General features: G+C 49.1%; 1 protein-coding gene across 1 annotated transcript; it reads right to left on the bottom strand.

The window, feature by feature from the left end:
• Window positions 1–2,770: 2,770 nt before the first annotated feature.
• On the bottom strand, window positions 2,771–16,423 carry LOC308529328 (inactive pancreatic lipase-related protein 1; the record flags this gene model as incomplete). The annotated part of the gene is made up of 12 exons (XM_081105373.1): window positions 2,771–2,834; window positions 3,461–3,628; window positions 4,201–4,309; window positions 6,921–7,050; window positions 8,201–8,319; window positions 9,758–9,877; window positions 9,978–10,097; window positions 11,546–11,654; window positions 12,917–13,051; window positions 15,077–15,202; window positions 15,687–15,841; window positions 16,375–16,423. The coding sequence occupies 12 exons, from the start codon at window positions 16,421–16,423 to the stop codon at window positions 2,771–2,773; spliced, it is 1,404 nt and encodes a 467-aa protein (XP_080961499.1).
• Window positions 16,424–16,822: the final 399 nt, after the last annotated feature.

Here is a 16,822-nt window from a genome sequence, read left to right as displayed (position 1 = left end):
TCACCCCAAGTCATCCAAGGCTCAGGGCAGTGCTTTCACTGAGTGCCTATTATGTAGCCCACAACCTTGGGGGGCTTGTTTAAACATTGTTCTCCCCAAGTCATCGGCCATGTCTGTGAGTCTGGGGAGGAGGTGAGACAGGCTGTCCTTGACCAGGGAGAAGGGCTCTCACCTGTGGCCAACCAGTCCCACCCCCTCCATTATGCCTCCGGTTTCCTCTCTGTCCTTACAGTCCTCTCTCCTCTCTCCTCCTGGCTGGCCTCCCAGCCTGCAGTCTTCTTGCAAGCCTTGGCCTAGGCCAGGGGTGGGCAACCCCTGGCACGTGTGCCAAACATGGCACGCCAGTAACTTTTGCTGGCATGCAGAACCCTCTCTTATAATCTTCCATTTACAATTGTGAATCTTTGTTCTCAGTGATGAATTTTGTTAAGTCTTGTAATAGGAGTAGCCTGACGGATGATAGTAGCAGCTCATGCATATCTCTGAAGGTCACGAAATATAAACCTGATGTAAAATCTCTGTCATCAGTGATTCAGCAGCAAAAGTCCCACTGATAATACCAAACGGAGTCATAAAGTTTTCTGTCGGACTATCAGTGTACATGTATACATTAAACAATAAATGTATTTTTCATCATCATATACTGTGTTTTTGTCGCTCGAATGAATTTTATTATTTCTTCAAGGTTCTTCACATACGTACACATTAAGAGAGATCAAGTAAGCGTAACATGTTCTTAAAAAATTAGGGTTGGCACGCAGAAGAATTTTGAGTCAGAGATTTTGCTGTTTTTGGCATGCACTCACAAAAAGGTTGCCCAACCCTGGCCTAGACCCAAGGATGGTGTTGAGCTTTCCCCACCTTGCTCCTCCCCACTCTGGGCCACCCTGTCCTGGGACATCCTTGCTTGGGGCACTAATCCGCCAGCATGGCAGTATTACTGAGGCGCTGGCTCCCTCCCACTGTGCTCGCCTGGAGGACTGAATGGAAGGCTCTGCTCTCCTCTCCCACCAGAGCCAGCCCAGAGCTGGTGGCTGGTAGCACTCAATGATGGAGCTCTTTTGCCAGCATGGTGCTGCTGTTACATTGGAAACCAGTGAGCTGAACAGAAGATGCCTTAGTAAGCCAAATTTGGAGTCTTTATTACACCAGTGGTCTCAGAGGAGTTGCCTCTCAAAGTCTGAGCAAAGCAACATGGAGGAAGCTTTCCCTTTGTACCCCTTTGGTTTCTTTGTCCCCCAAATATGGACCATACTTCGGGACCTTTCGCAGGCTTTGCAAAAAGCCCTATGTACTGGGAGATATTTTGCAGGAAGCTTGTAGCCTTGAGCACACACAATTCAGTAACCTTGAGCACAACACAATTCAGATAACTAAAAGACACCTGGCATGGGAGTAACCAGGGACGGAACAGACCCTTATGTCAGCAGAGCAGCCCGCAAGGCCAGATAACTGAGCTTATTTTCCCTCTTATTTGAGCAAGTGTGTTTACAGAAGCCAAGAATAGCAGAGTTAATTCACAGAACAAAGGACCATCTATGCTTAGTGGAAGATTTCAAACAGCAGTTTTTACAATATAGAGGTTATGGGAACAAGATGGAGTGCCTATGCTTCATGGCAGAACTGTGACCAAGAGGCCCCTGCCCGGTGCCCCCCACGCCTACCCTCATCATTATCGCTGTTCATTGAGCACTTGCCTCGTGCCCTTCACTGGGAGGCCCTCACTGCCGTCGCTCCTTTATCCCCCACAACATCTGTTGGAACTGCCATGTGGGATGCGAGGCCTGGTGGCCAAGAGGGGAGACACTCTGAGGAGGGGTGACTTGCCCAGATCTGCACAGCCCCCTGGGGATGATCACAGGACAGGCCGGGCCACCTTAAAGAATACCCCCCTCCCAGGTGAAGAATACCTGTGTAGGTGGGGCCCACAGGAGGGTCTGAGCAGCTGAGGGCTCCTTGGTGGTTTCAGACCACAGAGTGACAGGAAGTCTCCCTCCTCTTAGAAGCCTTTCGTCCTCAGTGCTGAGCTTGTCCGGGGATGGCACCTGCCAGGCAGGCGAAGAGGGGCCTGGGAGCCTGTCCATGATCTGCAAATGTGCCCATCACAGTCTCTGGATACTGGAGCCCTATACCTCACCAAGAGCGGGGCCACCAAGTGGTCCCATCACCACAGAATTTACCACCACAAAGGACACACCACAGCATGGGTCCTTCCCATGTCATAGCATGGTCTTTCCCATGTCATAGCATGCCTTTCCATGTCATAGCATGGTCCTTCCCACGCCACAGCATGGGTCCTTCCTATGCCACAGTATGGTCCTTCCATGTTACAGCATGGTCCTTCCATGATCCCTCAAGGTGATGGCAGAGTCAGGGAGGAGATGAGGAGTTGGAGTTAGGGGCCCGGCCCTCAGTCCTGAGGGGACTCTAACTCACCCCTGTGTGCTTGAACAGCAAGACCCCCGACCTGAGCCTCAGCTTCCTCAACTGTCTGATGAAAGGCTTTGCTGAGGCACAAGCACCCACCCTCCCAGGTGAGGAGGGAACAGTGGCCATGAGGACCAAGGAAGTTTGGGGGAAAGGGTGTGTGATCAGAGGTCAATGGCAAGAAACCCAAATATATGGAAATGCTCGGGAAATTTGGGAGTTTTAAGATGTTCAGTTCCCAAATGTCCCTGCAGGGGGCAGCTGGCATAGAGACAGACTGCGGAGATTGATGCATCATTGGATTTTATTGATGTTAACACAGCGACCAAATTGTGCCTGGCGTTTAACAGGGCGTGAGAGTGAGCAGGACGTCTTCCCTCACAGTGTCTGTGCTACAGAAGTTGTACCTGTGGAGAAAAAGGAACCCTCTTTAAGTGCTGGGCTTGCTTACTTAGTGATTAGACTTGTTCAGCAAAGGGATTTGCTGATTGACAATTCCAAAGCAAGGAGGGAAGCATTAGGGTTATAGCCTCAGCCAATTACTGGAGAAGTGATTGCCTTCTGGGCTGCCAGTGACAGGCAGCTGGGCTCTAGGACAGGCCAGCTGTTACTCAGAAGTGGCCCTGGTCTCTGGGTCCTCTGTCCCCTCTTCTCCACAAGCACACACAGGCCCTCCACAAACACTGGTTTACAGCTGGGCTCACCCTCGGCTCAGCCACTCTGGGGACCTGGCTGAACAGTATAGTAGCTACAATACATTGCGCTCTTACTGGCTGCAGACAATGACCCTCAGTGGGATTATCATGAGTCTTACATTACAGGAGAGGAAACTGAGGCACAGAAGACTCTCAGTTAACAAATGGAAAAACCAAGAAGTAAATATCTGATGACATCGGCCACATTTCTGTGGTAGAGTCCCACTTCAGACCTCTCTTGACCTTGCCTTTCATAACTTGACTTTCTGGGGTGAGTTGTCCCTACCAACAGGAATCTCTGCAAACACCCTTAGGCACAAGCCAGCAAAGATACATACACAGTCTTCTCTTCTCCCTTTTGCACGGTGATCTTGGATGCACCCACTTTGGGGAGGGTGGGGTTTACCACATGGTTATTCCAAAGGAACTTGACTTTCTGAATTGTTCCCACGTCCAGGTCTGCGTCAAACTCATTGGAATGGGTGGAGCCTGGTTTGAGGACCCCCCTTGAAAGAGAAATAGGAGCATTTTCCTTCATAGAAACAACTTCCAGTGACCAAATAAGGCCACACCGCTCTTTTATACTCTGAATTAATGAGAGTATTTTTCCAAATTGATTCCCAAATAAAGGATGGAGAAATGGAAAAGCCAGAAATCAAACCATTATTTAAGTGTTGGTTACTCAAACTCAGGTCAATTTCTCTTCAAAACTTTCTTATAGAAAATTATATAATTCCTTCACATTACTTTTTTCTGGAAGAATTATTTATATAATGACACGTTAGCCACTTGGTTTAACATAAGGACATGCTACTAAACAAATTAGAAAGCATGATATCTGGAGTAATAATTAGATTTGTTTTTTAGAAATATGACCTATTGAGCGAGAAAGAATGAAATGCCTGGATTTATAATAGAGGGGGAAAAGTTGTTAGTGGAAGTCTGAAATGAACTTTGGTTCACAAAGGAAAGAATTTAAAATCCATTGACAGATAAAGAGATGATGAGCATTTAAGTGATGGATCTGAAGGCCCTGTACATCATCAGATGAGATGGGGCGCTAAGATAGGAAATTTACCTGAAGATATCATATTGGTGAGTGTTACCCTTATTTCCAAACAGAGCAACTTTGACCTGACCAGTGACCATTCTCCCAGACATTGTGACGGAAACCCCGTATCTCCAGCCTGCACAGGGGATGGAAGAGTTCGGGTTATTCATGCACAAAATACTTGACCCACATCTCAGATGCCTGTCTCTGACCCTTACATTGATTGAGGCATCAAAGTGTAAGAGATCCTACATGTTAATCTACAACTCAAAGTAGGCCCGAGGGGAAATAAGTATTTAGCAGTGTCTCCCTTCAGATCTGCATGGCCCAGTCAAGGGGCCACTAGCCAGACATGGCTGCTGAAATCGAAATCCAAATTAAGTCAAATTACAAGTTCAGTTCTGCAGTTTCACTAGCCACATGCTGAGTGCTACATTGCTGCCTGGGGTTAATGCCACTTCTGTCACTGCAGAAAGTCCTTTGGGACAGTTCTGCTCTGAGTGACAGTCCCACGAGTTAAGGTGAAAAGAGAAAGGATGGCTCGTGCCCTCACCTGGAACTCTAGCTCAGCAGTGTCGTCCTGGGAGCCTGGAACGGGCAGTGCCTGTGTCTTATCTCTGTCTCCCCAGGACCTGGTAGTGTCCAGCACCGAGTGGGGCTCAGTTGTCACCCAGATTTATACCTGGAGTGCTGCCTCTGCCCACGAGCACACATACATACATACACACAAATCTATATACATACTAGAGGCCTGGTGCACAGATTCGTGCAACGGTGGGGTCCTTTGGCTTGGCCTGAAGGGATTGGGCCAAAACTGGCTCTCCTACATCCCCTGGGGGCGGGGGCGTGTCCCAAATTGCGAGAGGGTGCAGGCCAGGACGAGGGACCTCACCAGTGCACGATTGGGACCGGGGAGGGACTGCGGGTGGGCTCCAGGGCATGTCCGGCCCGACTCACCCAGTCCTGATTGGCAGCACCAAGCTAACCTGCTACGGTCGGAGCATCTACCCCCTGGTGGTCAGTGCGCATCATAGCGACTGGTCAAACGAACAGTTGGACTCAGCATATTAGGCTTTTATTATATAGGATAACCACACACTAACATTATATACATATAACCACACACTCACATATACAAACACACACTCATACACACATGTACACACACATCACACATCCTTTGTATAAACACACATACAGCCCTAACTGGTTTGGATCAGTGGATAGAGTGTTGGCCTGTGGACTGAAGGGTCCTGGGTTGGATTTTGGTCAAGGGCATGTGCCCAGGTTGTGGACTCCATTCCCAGTAGCGGGTGTGCAGCAGGCAGCAGATCGATCAATGATTCTCTTTCATCATTGATGTTTCTACCTCTCTCTCCCTCTCCCTTCCTCTCTGAAATCAATAAAAATATATTTTTAAAAAACACACACACATACACATACACACATCTTTTGCTTAATTCCTATTTGTCCTCCACATCCTCAGAGATGTTGTCCCTGTCCCTCTGGTCAGGGCCCGCCAGGCACAACACCCTTATAGCTGCTGGCTCCGGTTCTGTCTTCGCTGTTGGGCTATAAATTTCATGCGCAGCATGTCTTGTTCCCTGCACCCCCAGTGTCTAGCATAGTCTGATTTCCATCCATTAATGCTGGTTGAGGAATTAATACAAGGTGTGTGAATGCTTAATTTGTTGTTAACTATGGGCAAGTATGTCATGTATCACTACATCAGGGAAAGGTCTGATTAACCAGTGTCTTTTTAAAAATGTACCTGGTGATGGAAATGTCCTATGTCTTGATTGTGGAGATAGTTACATGATTAGTCATTTGTCAAAACTCATAGAACTATCCACTAAAAAGGGTGAATTTTGCTGTAAAAAAATATGTCTCAGTAAACCTGACGACTATATAAAGCAGGTTTTATATTCATGTATTTATATAATACAGCCTCGTTTTTACAGTGAAACATCTTAGGGACCCATTCATGGGCAGGGTCCATGCAAAGTAACCCAAACATGCCCGGTTTGTACCCCATGACCTAGTCCATCCAGCAGGTTTTTGAGAGAAATCACCCCTTTCTGATTCCCATCCACTCTCCACCAGAGGGGCAGCCCCTGGGTACCAGGTACTGGTGGATGGGAGGTGGGAGGGGAACGGAGAGACTGGAGTTGGGCTTCTTAAGGGGCTCAGCCCAGCAAAGAGCTGGTAACAAGTAAATATTTGTTGAATTAATAGAAGAGCAGGTGTATGTATGTGACATAATCTTAAGAGTAAAGGGGGTCAAATATATGGTGATGGAAGGAGACTTGACTTTGGGTGGTAGGCACACAATGCAATATACAGGTAATGTATCATAGAATTGTGCAATTGTACACTTGAAAACTATTTAATTTTATTACCCAATGTCACCCCAATAAATTTAATTTTAAAAAATGGAAAAAAGGGACCATGAACTGTGGAGCAGTAAAAATTCAGGGTAGATGCCACAGAGACATACAAATTGCTGCTATCGCATTAATTATACTATTTGCTTCCACTCATTTCATGCCACAGAAATAAAATGGGAGAAATGCAGGCTCTTTCTAAATCCCCAGGCGAGTCTTAAATGGGATGGTTTGGGTGGATGTGTCCTTTTTCTAAGATCATAAAAATGTGTCCATAAATGTTTCAGGTCAGAGACAAGCCCTTTGCTTATAACAGAAACTAAGCTTCCTTTAGCCGGGAGGGAAAGTCTAGGTGCAACTTACGGGCAAAACTGCTGGAATCGCCTGTGTTCAGGAAGTATTTCTGCTCCTCCGGGCTTGCCTTGCCAGCAAACCTATCGGCGTAGTGACCCATCTGCGGGCACCCTTCATCTGGGCAGGGGAAGCACTTGTTCTAATGAGAAGAGACACATCAGGCTGTAAGGAGTGAATTTGTCTTTTTAAGATCCATCCGTCCAGGGGAGCAATTGTCCTACAGTCTGAGCTTCTTCATTTGTAAGCAGAAGGGAACTGGAAGAGATGATCTGGAAATTACCTATGCAAGCCAGGGGCCCATACATTAGAACTGCTTGGGGAGCTTTAGAAAATAAGGATGCCCATATTTAGAAAACACTGGGCCCCATGTTCCAGGGGTCCTCAAACTACAGCCCGTGGGCCACATGCAAATACAAATATTGTATTTGTTCCCGTTTTGTTTTTTTACTTCAAAATAAGATATGTGCAGTGTGCATAGGAATGTGTTCATAGTTTTTTTTTTAAACTCTAGTCCAGCCCTCCAACGGTCTGAGGGACAGTGAACTGGCCCCCTGTTTAAAAAGTTTGAGGACCCCTGAATACACCTTCCAGGGAGTGATGTGCTGGTGAATGGTTAACAGACAACTGTGGGACAAAAAACAAACAAAACGAAACCCAACCAATCCTGATTGCAGTGTTTGCCAATTTCCATGGTGTAAATACTCTGACGGTGGCCGTTTTCAGGCTACCAACATGATGTCGCTGAATGTGGCAGTGGGAAGAGACTGCTCCCACCGGCTCTCATGAGCCAGAACAGGCAGGCTCCAGAATGCCATTCCCTCCATCTCTCCCTTCACTGCTGGCTGCATGAGCACAAAGTCCCGGACTGGCATTGAACCCCAGCATCCGTCTTTCCTTCCACCACCACTTTGTACCTCATGTGAATTCACCCCTGGTACATTCTTCTATTCTTGCTCTGCCTGGGCCAGACACAGACACTCCTTCTCTGCCTTCGAAATGTGATTTTACAGAGTCAAACATTGCCTCCTGTAGGAAGCCTTTCTAGATCTTCGAATGGACTGCTCTTTTCTCTGATTTTTCAGAGTCTTCCTCACCCACGTGACTCATCTAGAGTGCTGGTCACCGCCTGCCTACAGCTTTGTTTCCCTCCGCCCCACAGGACCAGGAACTCTGATGGGCCAGTCCAAACAAGGAGAGGAGGGTCAGGAGCAGGAAAGCAGGTACTGCAGATTCCAAACACAGCTGGACCACAGTCCCACAGTGGGACCCGGCGTGGGGCAATAACTCACCGACTTAAAGGCCCTGTAGGAAGCGCAGGGGTACGCAGTGAACCCATCAGGATTGAGGATGCTGTCTGCGTAATACTTGTAGCTTCTTAGGTGATTGCAAGCCACAAAGTCCTTGGTTCCTGGGGAAACAAGTGAAGAAGTCCACACAGGTGGTCAGGGAGCTGTGACAGCGTCTCTGCCTCTCCAGGTGGGATGGTTCCAGGGTGGGACTGTATTTTCAGAAATTTCAGGTCAGTCCCAAGTCCAGCCACATTAAAGCAGTTAGCACATAGAGGGTGCTTTCTGTGTGCTGGGCAGTGGTACTGAGAACGTCACATGGATCGTCCATATCCTCCTCTCCCTTCCTAGGAGGTGGATACCATCCCATCCCTAACTGCAGGAAGAGCTATAAATGACACACTCAGATTTCAGTTTACAGCTTGCAAATGGCTGAGCTGGGAAGTAAACCCAAGCCCATGTGAGTCCACACCTCTACCCTCTGCCATCCTATGTCCCAGGCACCAAGCTGGAGGTCCTTGAAGACACAACCAGATGTGACATTGACCTCCGAGACATGCTAAAATCAGAGTGACAACATGTTCATGCAAATGAAGAGGAGGGCTGAGTAGCTTTAGGTGGCTGTATATGAGCATCCCTACCACTCTCACGCATCTCACTCCTTACAATCCTCCTTGGCTTCCGTAACTCCTGCCAAGGGACAGATTCCTCCTTTCCAGGCCTGGGCTGAACTTGCTTGGCCATCACTGATGGAGAGTTTAGGCTGCCCTAACCATGCAAACCCTCATAAAGCTATAAAAGACAAACCTACAAGTCTTATCCTCAATATTTGCTTTGATAGTGTCCGTACTTGCCAAGCCATTTCGATTGAATTCAATAAAAATCTTTACTCATTAGATCTGGTCAGATCACCAAGGGTTTTGACCTCTATGATGCCAAATGATGCCTCTGGCTGAAAACCTTGCCTTTCCACTGTACTTTTAACATTATTAAGTACAGTCAGAGCTGCGTCTGAAGAATGCCCTTTGTCCCAGGGCTCTTGATCAATGACAAAGACTAACCACCTCGAATAGCCCAGTCTCCGCGCTAACCTTCCTCAGGTGTGATTGCTTCTCATTCTTGACTCAACACTGGGGAATGGTGACGCTCACTGTGCAAATGGAAACGGAAACGAAGCCAGTTGCATAAGCTTGAAGCATACCACTGACTCCCAAGGGAGAAACTGGCAGACAAATTCTCTTGGAGTCAGGATGTTTACTTTCATCGTTTTCCCTTACTTTGTTATGTGTATCTACCAATTTATTGTTGGAGTTAGAGCTTTAAGCAATGGTTTGGTAATTCTTTGTTGCTTGCACACTCCAGGACATCCACAACAATGTTTTATGGAAGTACAAAATCAGCAGAGCTTAGATACAACAAATGATATATAGCTATAGTTTTCAGAATTAAGGTCTAGAAGGGGGGTGGTATATTTAAAGAGCGGAGTGTTTTATTTGTTAAGATCTGCTGTGGGGAAGGCGCTGCTCACCCCAGGAAGGCAGTGTGCCAGTCTGGCTTTACCTGACCAGATGCCGTCCAGGTCCACAATCTGTGACAAGGCGTTCTTCTTGCACCCCGGCATCTCCTCTCCTCCATTGGGGAAGAAGTCAAGGTGACCAACCAGTTGACTGGTTCCAAAACCTGAAATGTGTGGAATAACAATGAGTTTTTTTCCAGTGCACGGCTCTCCTGGGTAAAACCCACCTGCACATGCGCACGGCTGGAGCATCATTGGCCTCACCCAAGGAGGGGATCAGAGGAGCTGCATCCGTGTGAATCACATCCACAAAGGCAGCATCGGAGGGATCAAGTCGGACCTCTTCAGAAGTACCCTGGAAACTTGCTTCTACCGGATCCAACCCTAAGAGAGATGGTCAGTGCTGCAGACCACAGGCCTCACTGTGGTGGCCACAGGACCGAGATGTACAGCTGCTCAGGCCATGCACCGTTTAACCAAAGGGGTGCCACAACCGGGAGGTGTCCAGTGCCATGGCCACCTGGACACAGAGTCTCAATTGCTCATCGCAAGAGGGCTCCAGTGGCATGGAGAGGGAAGGGCAGATGAACAGAGACATTTAGATTTTTTCTTTGGAGCAGGGATTTTTTTTTCTACATCAGATGCTCTCCTTTATGTATATATCTTTCTTCTTAAACATTATCTTTCACTTCCCAAATTTGAAGCAAAAGGGGGGCAAAGCCGTGTGGTATTGTAGATAAGAGCAAGATTCTGGGACTGGGTGCCTGGCTCCAAGCCCTACTCGGCTACTTCTTGGGCAAGTTGCATGACTTTGGGTGAATCACTTGACCTTTATTGTGCCTCTGTTTCCCCACTTACAAAATGGGGGTAATAATAGCATCTATTCCACATGGTTGTTGTAAGATTAAATGAGTCAATATATGGAGCATTAAGTGCCTGGCACACGATCATGGCTGTATAAGGAAAATGTTAATTATTATTATTTTGTCTTGACTATAGTTACTTCTTGGAAGGGCTCTTGGATTTGTCAACAGTTTTTTTTTGAAGGTTTGGTCAGAGCAGCCAAAAAGGCATGAACATAGTTAGTCTGCTGAATAGAAAAGGGAAAGTCCTTACAAAGGTAGAGACTTGTTTGAGCTGAATGACAGCAAAACGGGGTCTGAATCTCAGTTCTACCTCTAGTGACGTAACCTTGGACAAGCCACTCCCTTTCTTGAGCCTGTTTCTTTGGTTCTGAGGATTAAATGAGAAGGTGTAAAGCACTGTGTATAGTGTTTGGGGATAAGTCGACACTTAAACTATGCTAACAATTATATTATTATTATTATTCAGATATCTTTTGTTGCTATTGTTACAATGTGAAGGCTTTGCTTGGGCTAAAAGGATGCTTTTGGCCTGTTGGTGGCTGGGTTTCTTGTCCCAGCAGAGACCAGGGAAGCATACTTTCCATGTTCTATTCTGCCCTTGATTTCAAAGAGCAGGGGAGAGAGGAATGACAATATGGACCCTTCTGAATTATACCAGCCCACGTTCATACCAGCCTAACTCTGCCTTTTCCCGGGTGCCCAGTCCTGCTGAGCAACCCACATCACCAGGAAACTTGGTTTTAGAGAGAAGGGACAGGGGCAGAGGCGGAAGTAGCAGAGAGAAACAAAGAGGAATGAAGCCTCATCCCCGTTTCCCGGGGGCCTCCTGAAATGCTTGGTGCAAGCTCCCTGCCGCTGCCAAGGGGGACAGTCTCCTTCGGGCCAGTTCTGAGCTGGGCTGCAGTCTTGTACCATGTCGTGGGGTTACTGGGGACAAAACCCAGGGCCCCGCCCCTTGGGCCTTACCGGTGATCCTGCCCAGGCCTGGGGTCCTGCTCCCTGCCTCTCCGGCCACGTGGGCTCCCAGGCTGTGGCCAATGAGGTGAACTTGGGAGGGTGAGTAGCTGTAGTTTGTCTGGAGAGGGAAGATGGCATTTTGAGGACATTTCTTTGTGGTGGTTTTTGGGATGTGCAAACCTGATACTGTGACTCCTCTGCTGAGACCTTCTGTGGCTCCCCCTCCCCTTAGTATCAAGTCCAAGCTCATTACCAGGGCCTCAGAGCTTTCCTGACTCAACACATGACCTTCTAGACTCTTCTCTAGTGAATCCTTTGGGGAACTTTCAGGACCTCAAATATGTCACAGTCTCTGACCTCTGGGCCTGGTTCGGAACTCTCTTCCTGTGGTTGTCCATCTCCCCAACTACTTGCCCAGCTCTCATCCACACAGCTCACATCAGCCCCACCCCCGCCCTAAACGGATCAACTCGACCCACCCACCTGCTTCCAGATAGCCCGGGACCCTCCCTACCAGAACCTGACCACACTCTATTGGTCAGGTTCCACTATAAGCTCCTCCAGCCTCTGGGTCCTCATCCATCCTCTTCACCTCCTAGCACAGCTCCTGACCCTGTACCCCCAAAGTAGTGGATGAACAAACATAACATAGAGGTACGAGGTGTTGGCACATGTTGGTCTCACTGATGTTCACCCAAATATACTCATTTATTGGTCTCCGGTGCCTCTAGTACAAATACCCCAGCTTTTGATTGCTGCGGGGGTAGTTAGAACCAATTGGTTCTTTCACAGACTCTTGAAATATAAGACAGAAGTGGCTGGGACCTTTATCTGGTAGACAAAAGAGTCACTGTAAATTAGGGACTTAGACAAAGAATTAGGGAAAAGGAAGACCAGGGCAGGAAGACACAGCTGAATTGATTGTGCAGAAGGGGCTCCCCAGCATCAACAGGACCCCCAACAACGGGCCAGTGGAGTGGTACATGCTAACTGTACACAGTCCTTCGGCTCCACTGGCTCTCCCCGGACAAGCTGTTTCCCCCAAACAGAGCCCACTTGGTATAGTGGGACCCCTGGAGCTAGATGCTTGGGGCCCAAAGATAACTCATATTCATCGGCTCTATGAGGGGGCAAACCAGTTAAGCTTTCTTGTCTGTTCATCGAAGGCAATACAAAAGCCCCCAGTGTGCGCTCTTAGCGCTTACCCTTCCTCCCAGAAAATCCACTCAGGCGAATTTCAGAGTTTTCTAAGTAAGGCACGAGGAGAAATATCAATTCTTTCTCACTCTTCTTTAAATCTATAATGCCAGCAGCATCTTGACCCAAGTGAGACCAGGGCCCCGCCTGCCTCCTGGGCGGCCCCGCGGCCCCTCCACTCACCTTGAGCACGTCCAGCATCTGGGCCACCTGGGCGCCCACCACGCGCACGTTGTTGACGGCCTGCGAGTAGGTGGTCTGCGAGCCCCTCTTCCAGTCCACGCAGATGCAGTTCACCTCCTCCACCTCGAACATGTTCTGGTGGGAGACAGCAGGCGTTATCGCGCGGGCCCTTGAAGCCACATCCAGCCAGGGCTCAGGGACCGACGCTAGCAGCTGCGACTGGCCGTGCCCTGTCCTGGCCTGGGTGGGCGCTGAGATTAACTAGACGTAGGGAAGCCTGCTGTCAGGAGTCACCCCGGGTGAATGCACACAGATTCTCTCTCCAGCTGGTAGGAAAGCTGGCCGCTCCGGTATTCTCCCCCCAAATTCAACAAGGCTGCTTCGGTGGGGGGAACAATTCCATCCCTCACGGAGCCCCATTTGGAAAAGGGAAGGCCTCACGTGCAACCTCTGGGGGCCAGTGTCTAAATGTCCTTGTGGGTCTGACCTCAAGGGGCCCTGTCAGCTTCTGCCAATCGCCGGGCTTGCCTTCAGCCCAGCCTGCTGGGCCTGGACTAAGTTGGAAGGTAGAGGGAAGCATTATTGATTTTAGGGTCAGGGAAGCATAGACTCATGGAGAGAACACATGCTGAACATATTTGAGAACTAGAACTACCCTGACTTTAAAGAGGTTGAAGAATTCTGAAAGGAAAACTTCCTGGAGGTTAAAGGAACTGGTGTGTCCTTAGACGTCCTGCCAGGCGGTGCGCATGGCCAGCTGGAATTTGAAACGGTCCCTATAGAGACAGGAAGTATGGGACAGACTGCTTCCCTCAGAGGGAAGGCGGGGGAGGGTGATGGGTGGGAAGAGATCAACAAAAGAACTTGCATGCATAGATGCATAGCCCATGGACACAGACAACGGGTCGGTGAAGGCCTGGGGCAGATGGCAGGGATGGGTTAGAATAGGTCAATAGGGGGAAAAAGGGAGCAGATATCATACTTTCAACAATAAAGATTAAAAAAAGAAAAGAGCCCTAGCCAGTAGGGCTCAGTGGATAGAGCATCAGCCTGTGGACTGAAGGGTCTCAGGTTCGATTCGGTCAAGGGCACATGCCTGAGTGGCGGGCTCGATCCCCAGTGTGGGGCATGTAGGAGGCAGCCAATCAATGAGTTTCTCGCATCATTGATGTTTCTCTCTCTCTCTCTCCCTCTCCCTTCCTCTCTGAAATCAATAAAAATATATATTAAAAAAAGAAAAAAGAAACGGCCCTACAAATGTAAAACCACTCTGAATCTTTTCACGTCTGTGATACGAATATGTGCGCTCACACACACAGGGATACAGGAGGTTATTCCACAGGACTTTTATTCTTAAAGCCACCCTGAGGAACCTCTGGAGAACTGGGGCATCCGCTATATCTTACAGTTTATACGCTAAAGTGCTTATTCATGGTGAGACAGAGAGTTAAATGCCTGGAAAACCAAGGGCAAACACAGAATGCCTTCAATTTTCTGGTTTGTAACTTTTCCTGGTGGCGTTATAGATCAGGGTTACTAATGGTGTGCTGGGTAAATGCTCCGGTGCCGGAAAAGTAGACTGAACCAGTGTGTACACAAAAAGAAAGGAGAATAGTATATTCTCTGTGTGTGCCTGTGCACACGTGTCCACGTGTGTCTGTGTGTGTGCATACGTATGTATGTGCACATGAGTGTGTTTGCCTGCTGCCTGTTCTTCTGACCAACAGGTGCTATGTTACATTACAATTTGGGCAGTTTCTATGCTGCCCTTTTAGTCACCGGCCAATCTCAGTTTTTCGTTCTCACAGAAATGGCCCTAGCAACACGCGCCTGACTCTCAGGGATGGGGGAAAGATCTGAACGAAAAGAATAGAATTCCTCCTAGACAGGATTCCAAACGCCCTCATGGACAACAGGGCAGCAGACAACACTTAACCTTGATGTAGCCAGAAGCGAGGAAGCATCTGTCTACATAACAGGTGGCATCGTTTCGGGGTCGAGATGCAGTCCAGTGGGAAGGAAATTTTACTTTCGTAAAGAGGAGCTGAATTGCATTTCGAGCTCATTTACTGCGACTGCTTAAAGGGATGCAGGGACGTTGGCGGGACGCAGTGGCAGCGGCTGGCAGAGCGGGCCACGGGGACGGGAGCCGGCTCCTACCTTGCACATCTTCAGCACCCAGCTCTCATCGCCCTTGTCTATGAAGCCGTGGATGATGAAGCGGGTCTTCCTGTCTGTTTGAAAATTCGATGCCTCAATCGTTGATGGATCAGAGAGAAGGAGATTCTGTGACAAACGCAGAGGGATTGCATGTTTTTGCAGCCCAACCACTCAGGACTGCCCCTCTCTTCCATTTTCTACTTGTCCCAATGCTATAGCCTTCCAAAATGTAGCACAAAGGCCACCTCTTCCATGAAGCCCACCCTGACCTCCCTTTTCCTGCCCCACCTTCCCATGTCAGGACTCACTGCCTCCACTGGGTCTGGATCGTGGCTCAAGGTCTTACCTTTCACAGCGTTCTCTGGTAAGCTCACTGCCCAAAACTGAGTCCCATAACCAACTAGAGGTTCAGGGGAATGTGAGCCATTCATTCATTCAAGCCAACTTTTTACTGAAGACCTACTCTGCCCAGGCCTGAGGGTGCAGCTGGAGGGCTGGTGTGGGGCAGAGTGTTATGGAGGAGGTGGGTACAGAGGAAAGAACCTCCTGGTGTGCGGGGTGGCACAGCCCCTACCCAGTTACAAGGATGTTGAAATGACAGCGGCCTCACCTGGAAGGTGTCTGGGTTCTCGTTGGTGTAGAGCAGGAAGCGGGTGCCGATCTTCTCGGGGCTCCAGGGAAGGACTTTCAGGGGCCTGATGACAGTCCCACCCCAGGGCTCAGAGTCGGAAAAGCAGCCGAGCCGACCATAGCAGATTTCTTTTCCTGTGGAGAAAGGGTGGCTTGCTCAAGGGTTAACTCTGGAGCTGGGAGCTGGGATGTCACTGCTGCTCCGCCTGGTCACTCCCCTGCCTGGGGACAGTCTGAAGACTGTGCAGATGCCCGCCTCTGCCCCACCGTATTTTCTTGCCCCCAGTGCCACCTTCTGGTCCAGGACCTGTCCCATTGAGTCAAAGGCCTGTGTCCCAGCTCAGCTCTTCAAATATATTTATTTAACTAACGTGGGAATGGGCACTGGTAAGTCAATTTGTTAATTCAGGCAGGTGTTTAATGCTTTCTCTAGAAAAGTCTGGCCTACGCACTCCAGGCATGAAGGCAGGATGCTGGGGAGATGCTGCAAAGCGGGTGGGTCCCCCTCATACTGGCCTCGCTCCCAGACAGTGCCAGCCCCACCCGCCTCTGTCTGGATCTGAAGTTGCCCTCAGCTGCCAGAAGCCCTGTCAGGCCTCAGTGTCTCTGGCCGGAGCTGAGACGGGGGGCTCCAGTTCTCCCCAGGGGGCAGGTGTGCTGTTTCTCACCTTGGGCTGCTCCCAGCAGGAAGAGCGCAATGGCCCAGATGCTCACCATCTGCAATACATTCAGATGCTATCAGCCTCATCAAGTGGTGCCAGGGCAACGAGCAGACTCAGGGATGCCAGGCGATTTGCCCGGCCTCTCCTCCACAGATCGTGGGAGAATGGCCAAGGGGACTTACCCTGTCAGACGGTCCAGGTTTCCTCTCCCTCTGGAGCCAGTGCCCGGGCTGGCTTTTATACCCCAGCTTTATCGTCTGGACGCTGCCTCAGGAAACAGCAGGTGATGATAAAACATGCTGTGTGCACTTAATAGTTTAATCTGCACAAACACACAGAACGAGGTTAATAATCGTGGTCCGATCTTTCCACGAGCCTGGGAAGAGGAAAGAATGCTTGATTAAAAGGGTGTCCAAAGTCCCCAGCTTTGTACCTATGTACCTGTGCGTGTACT

The sequence above is a fragment of the Myotis nattereri genome (assembly GCF_964212035.1).
Source record: "Myotis nattereri genome assembly, chromosome: 13".
Classification (NCBI taxonomy): domain Eukaryota; kingdom Metazoa; phylum Chordata; class Mammalia; order Chiroptera; family Vespertilionidae; genus Myotis; species Myotis nattereri.
This window is presented reverse-complemented; position numbering and strand designations above follow the sequence as displayed.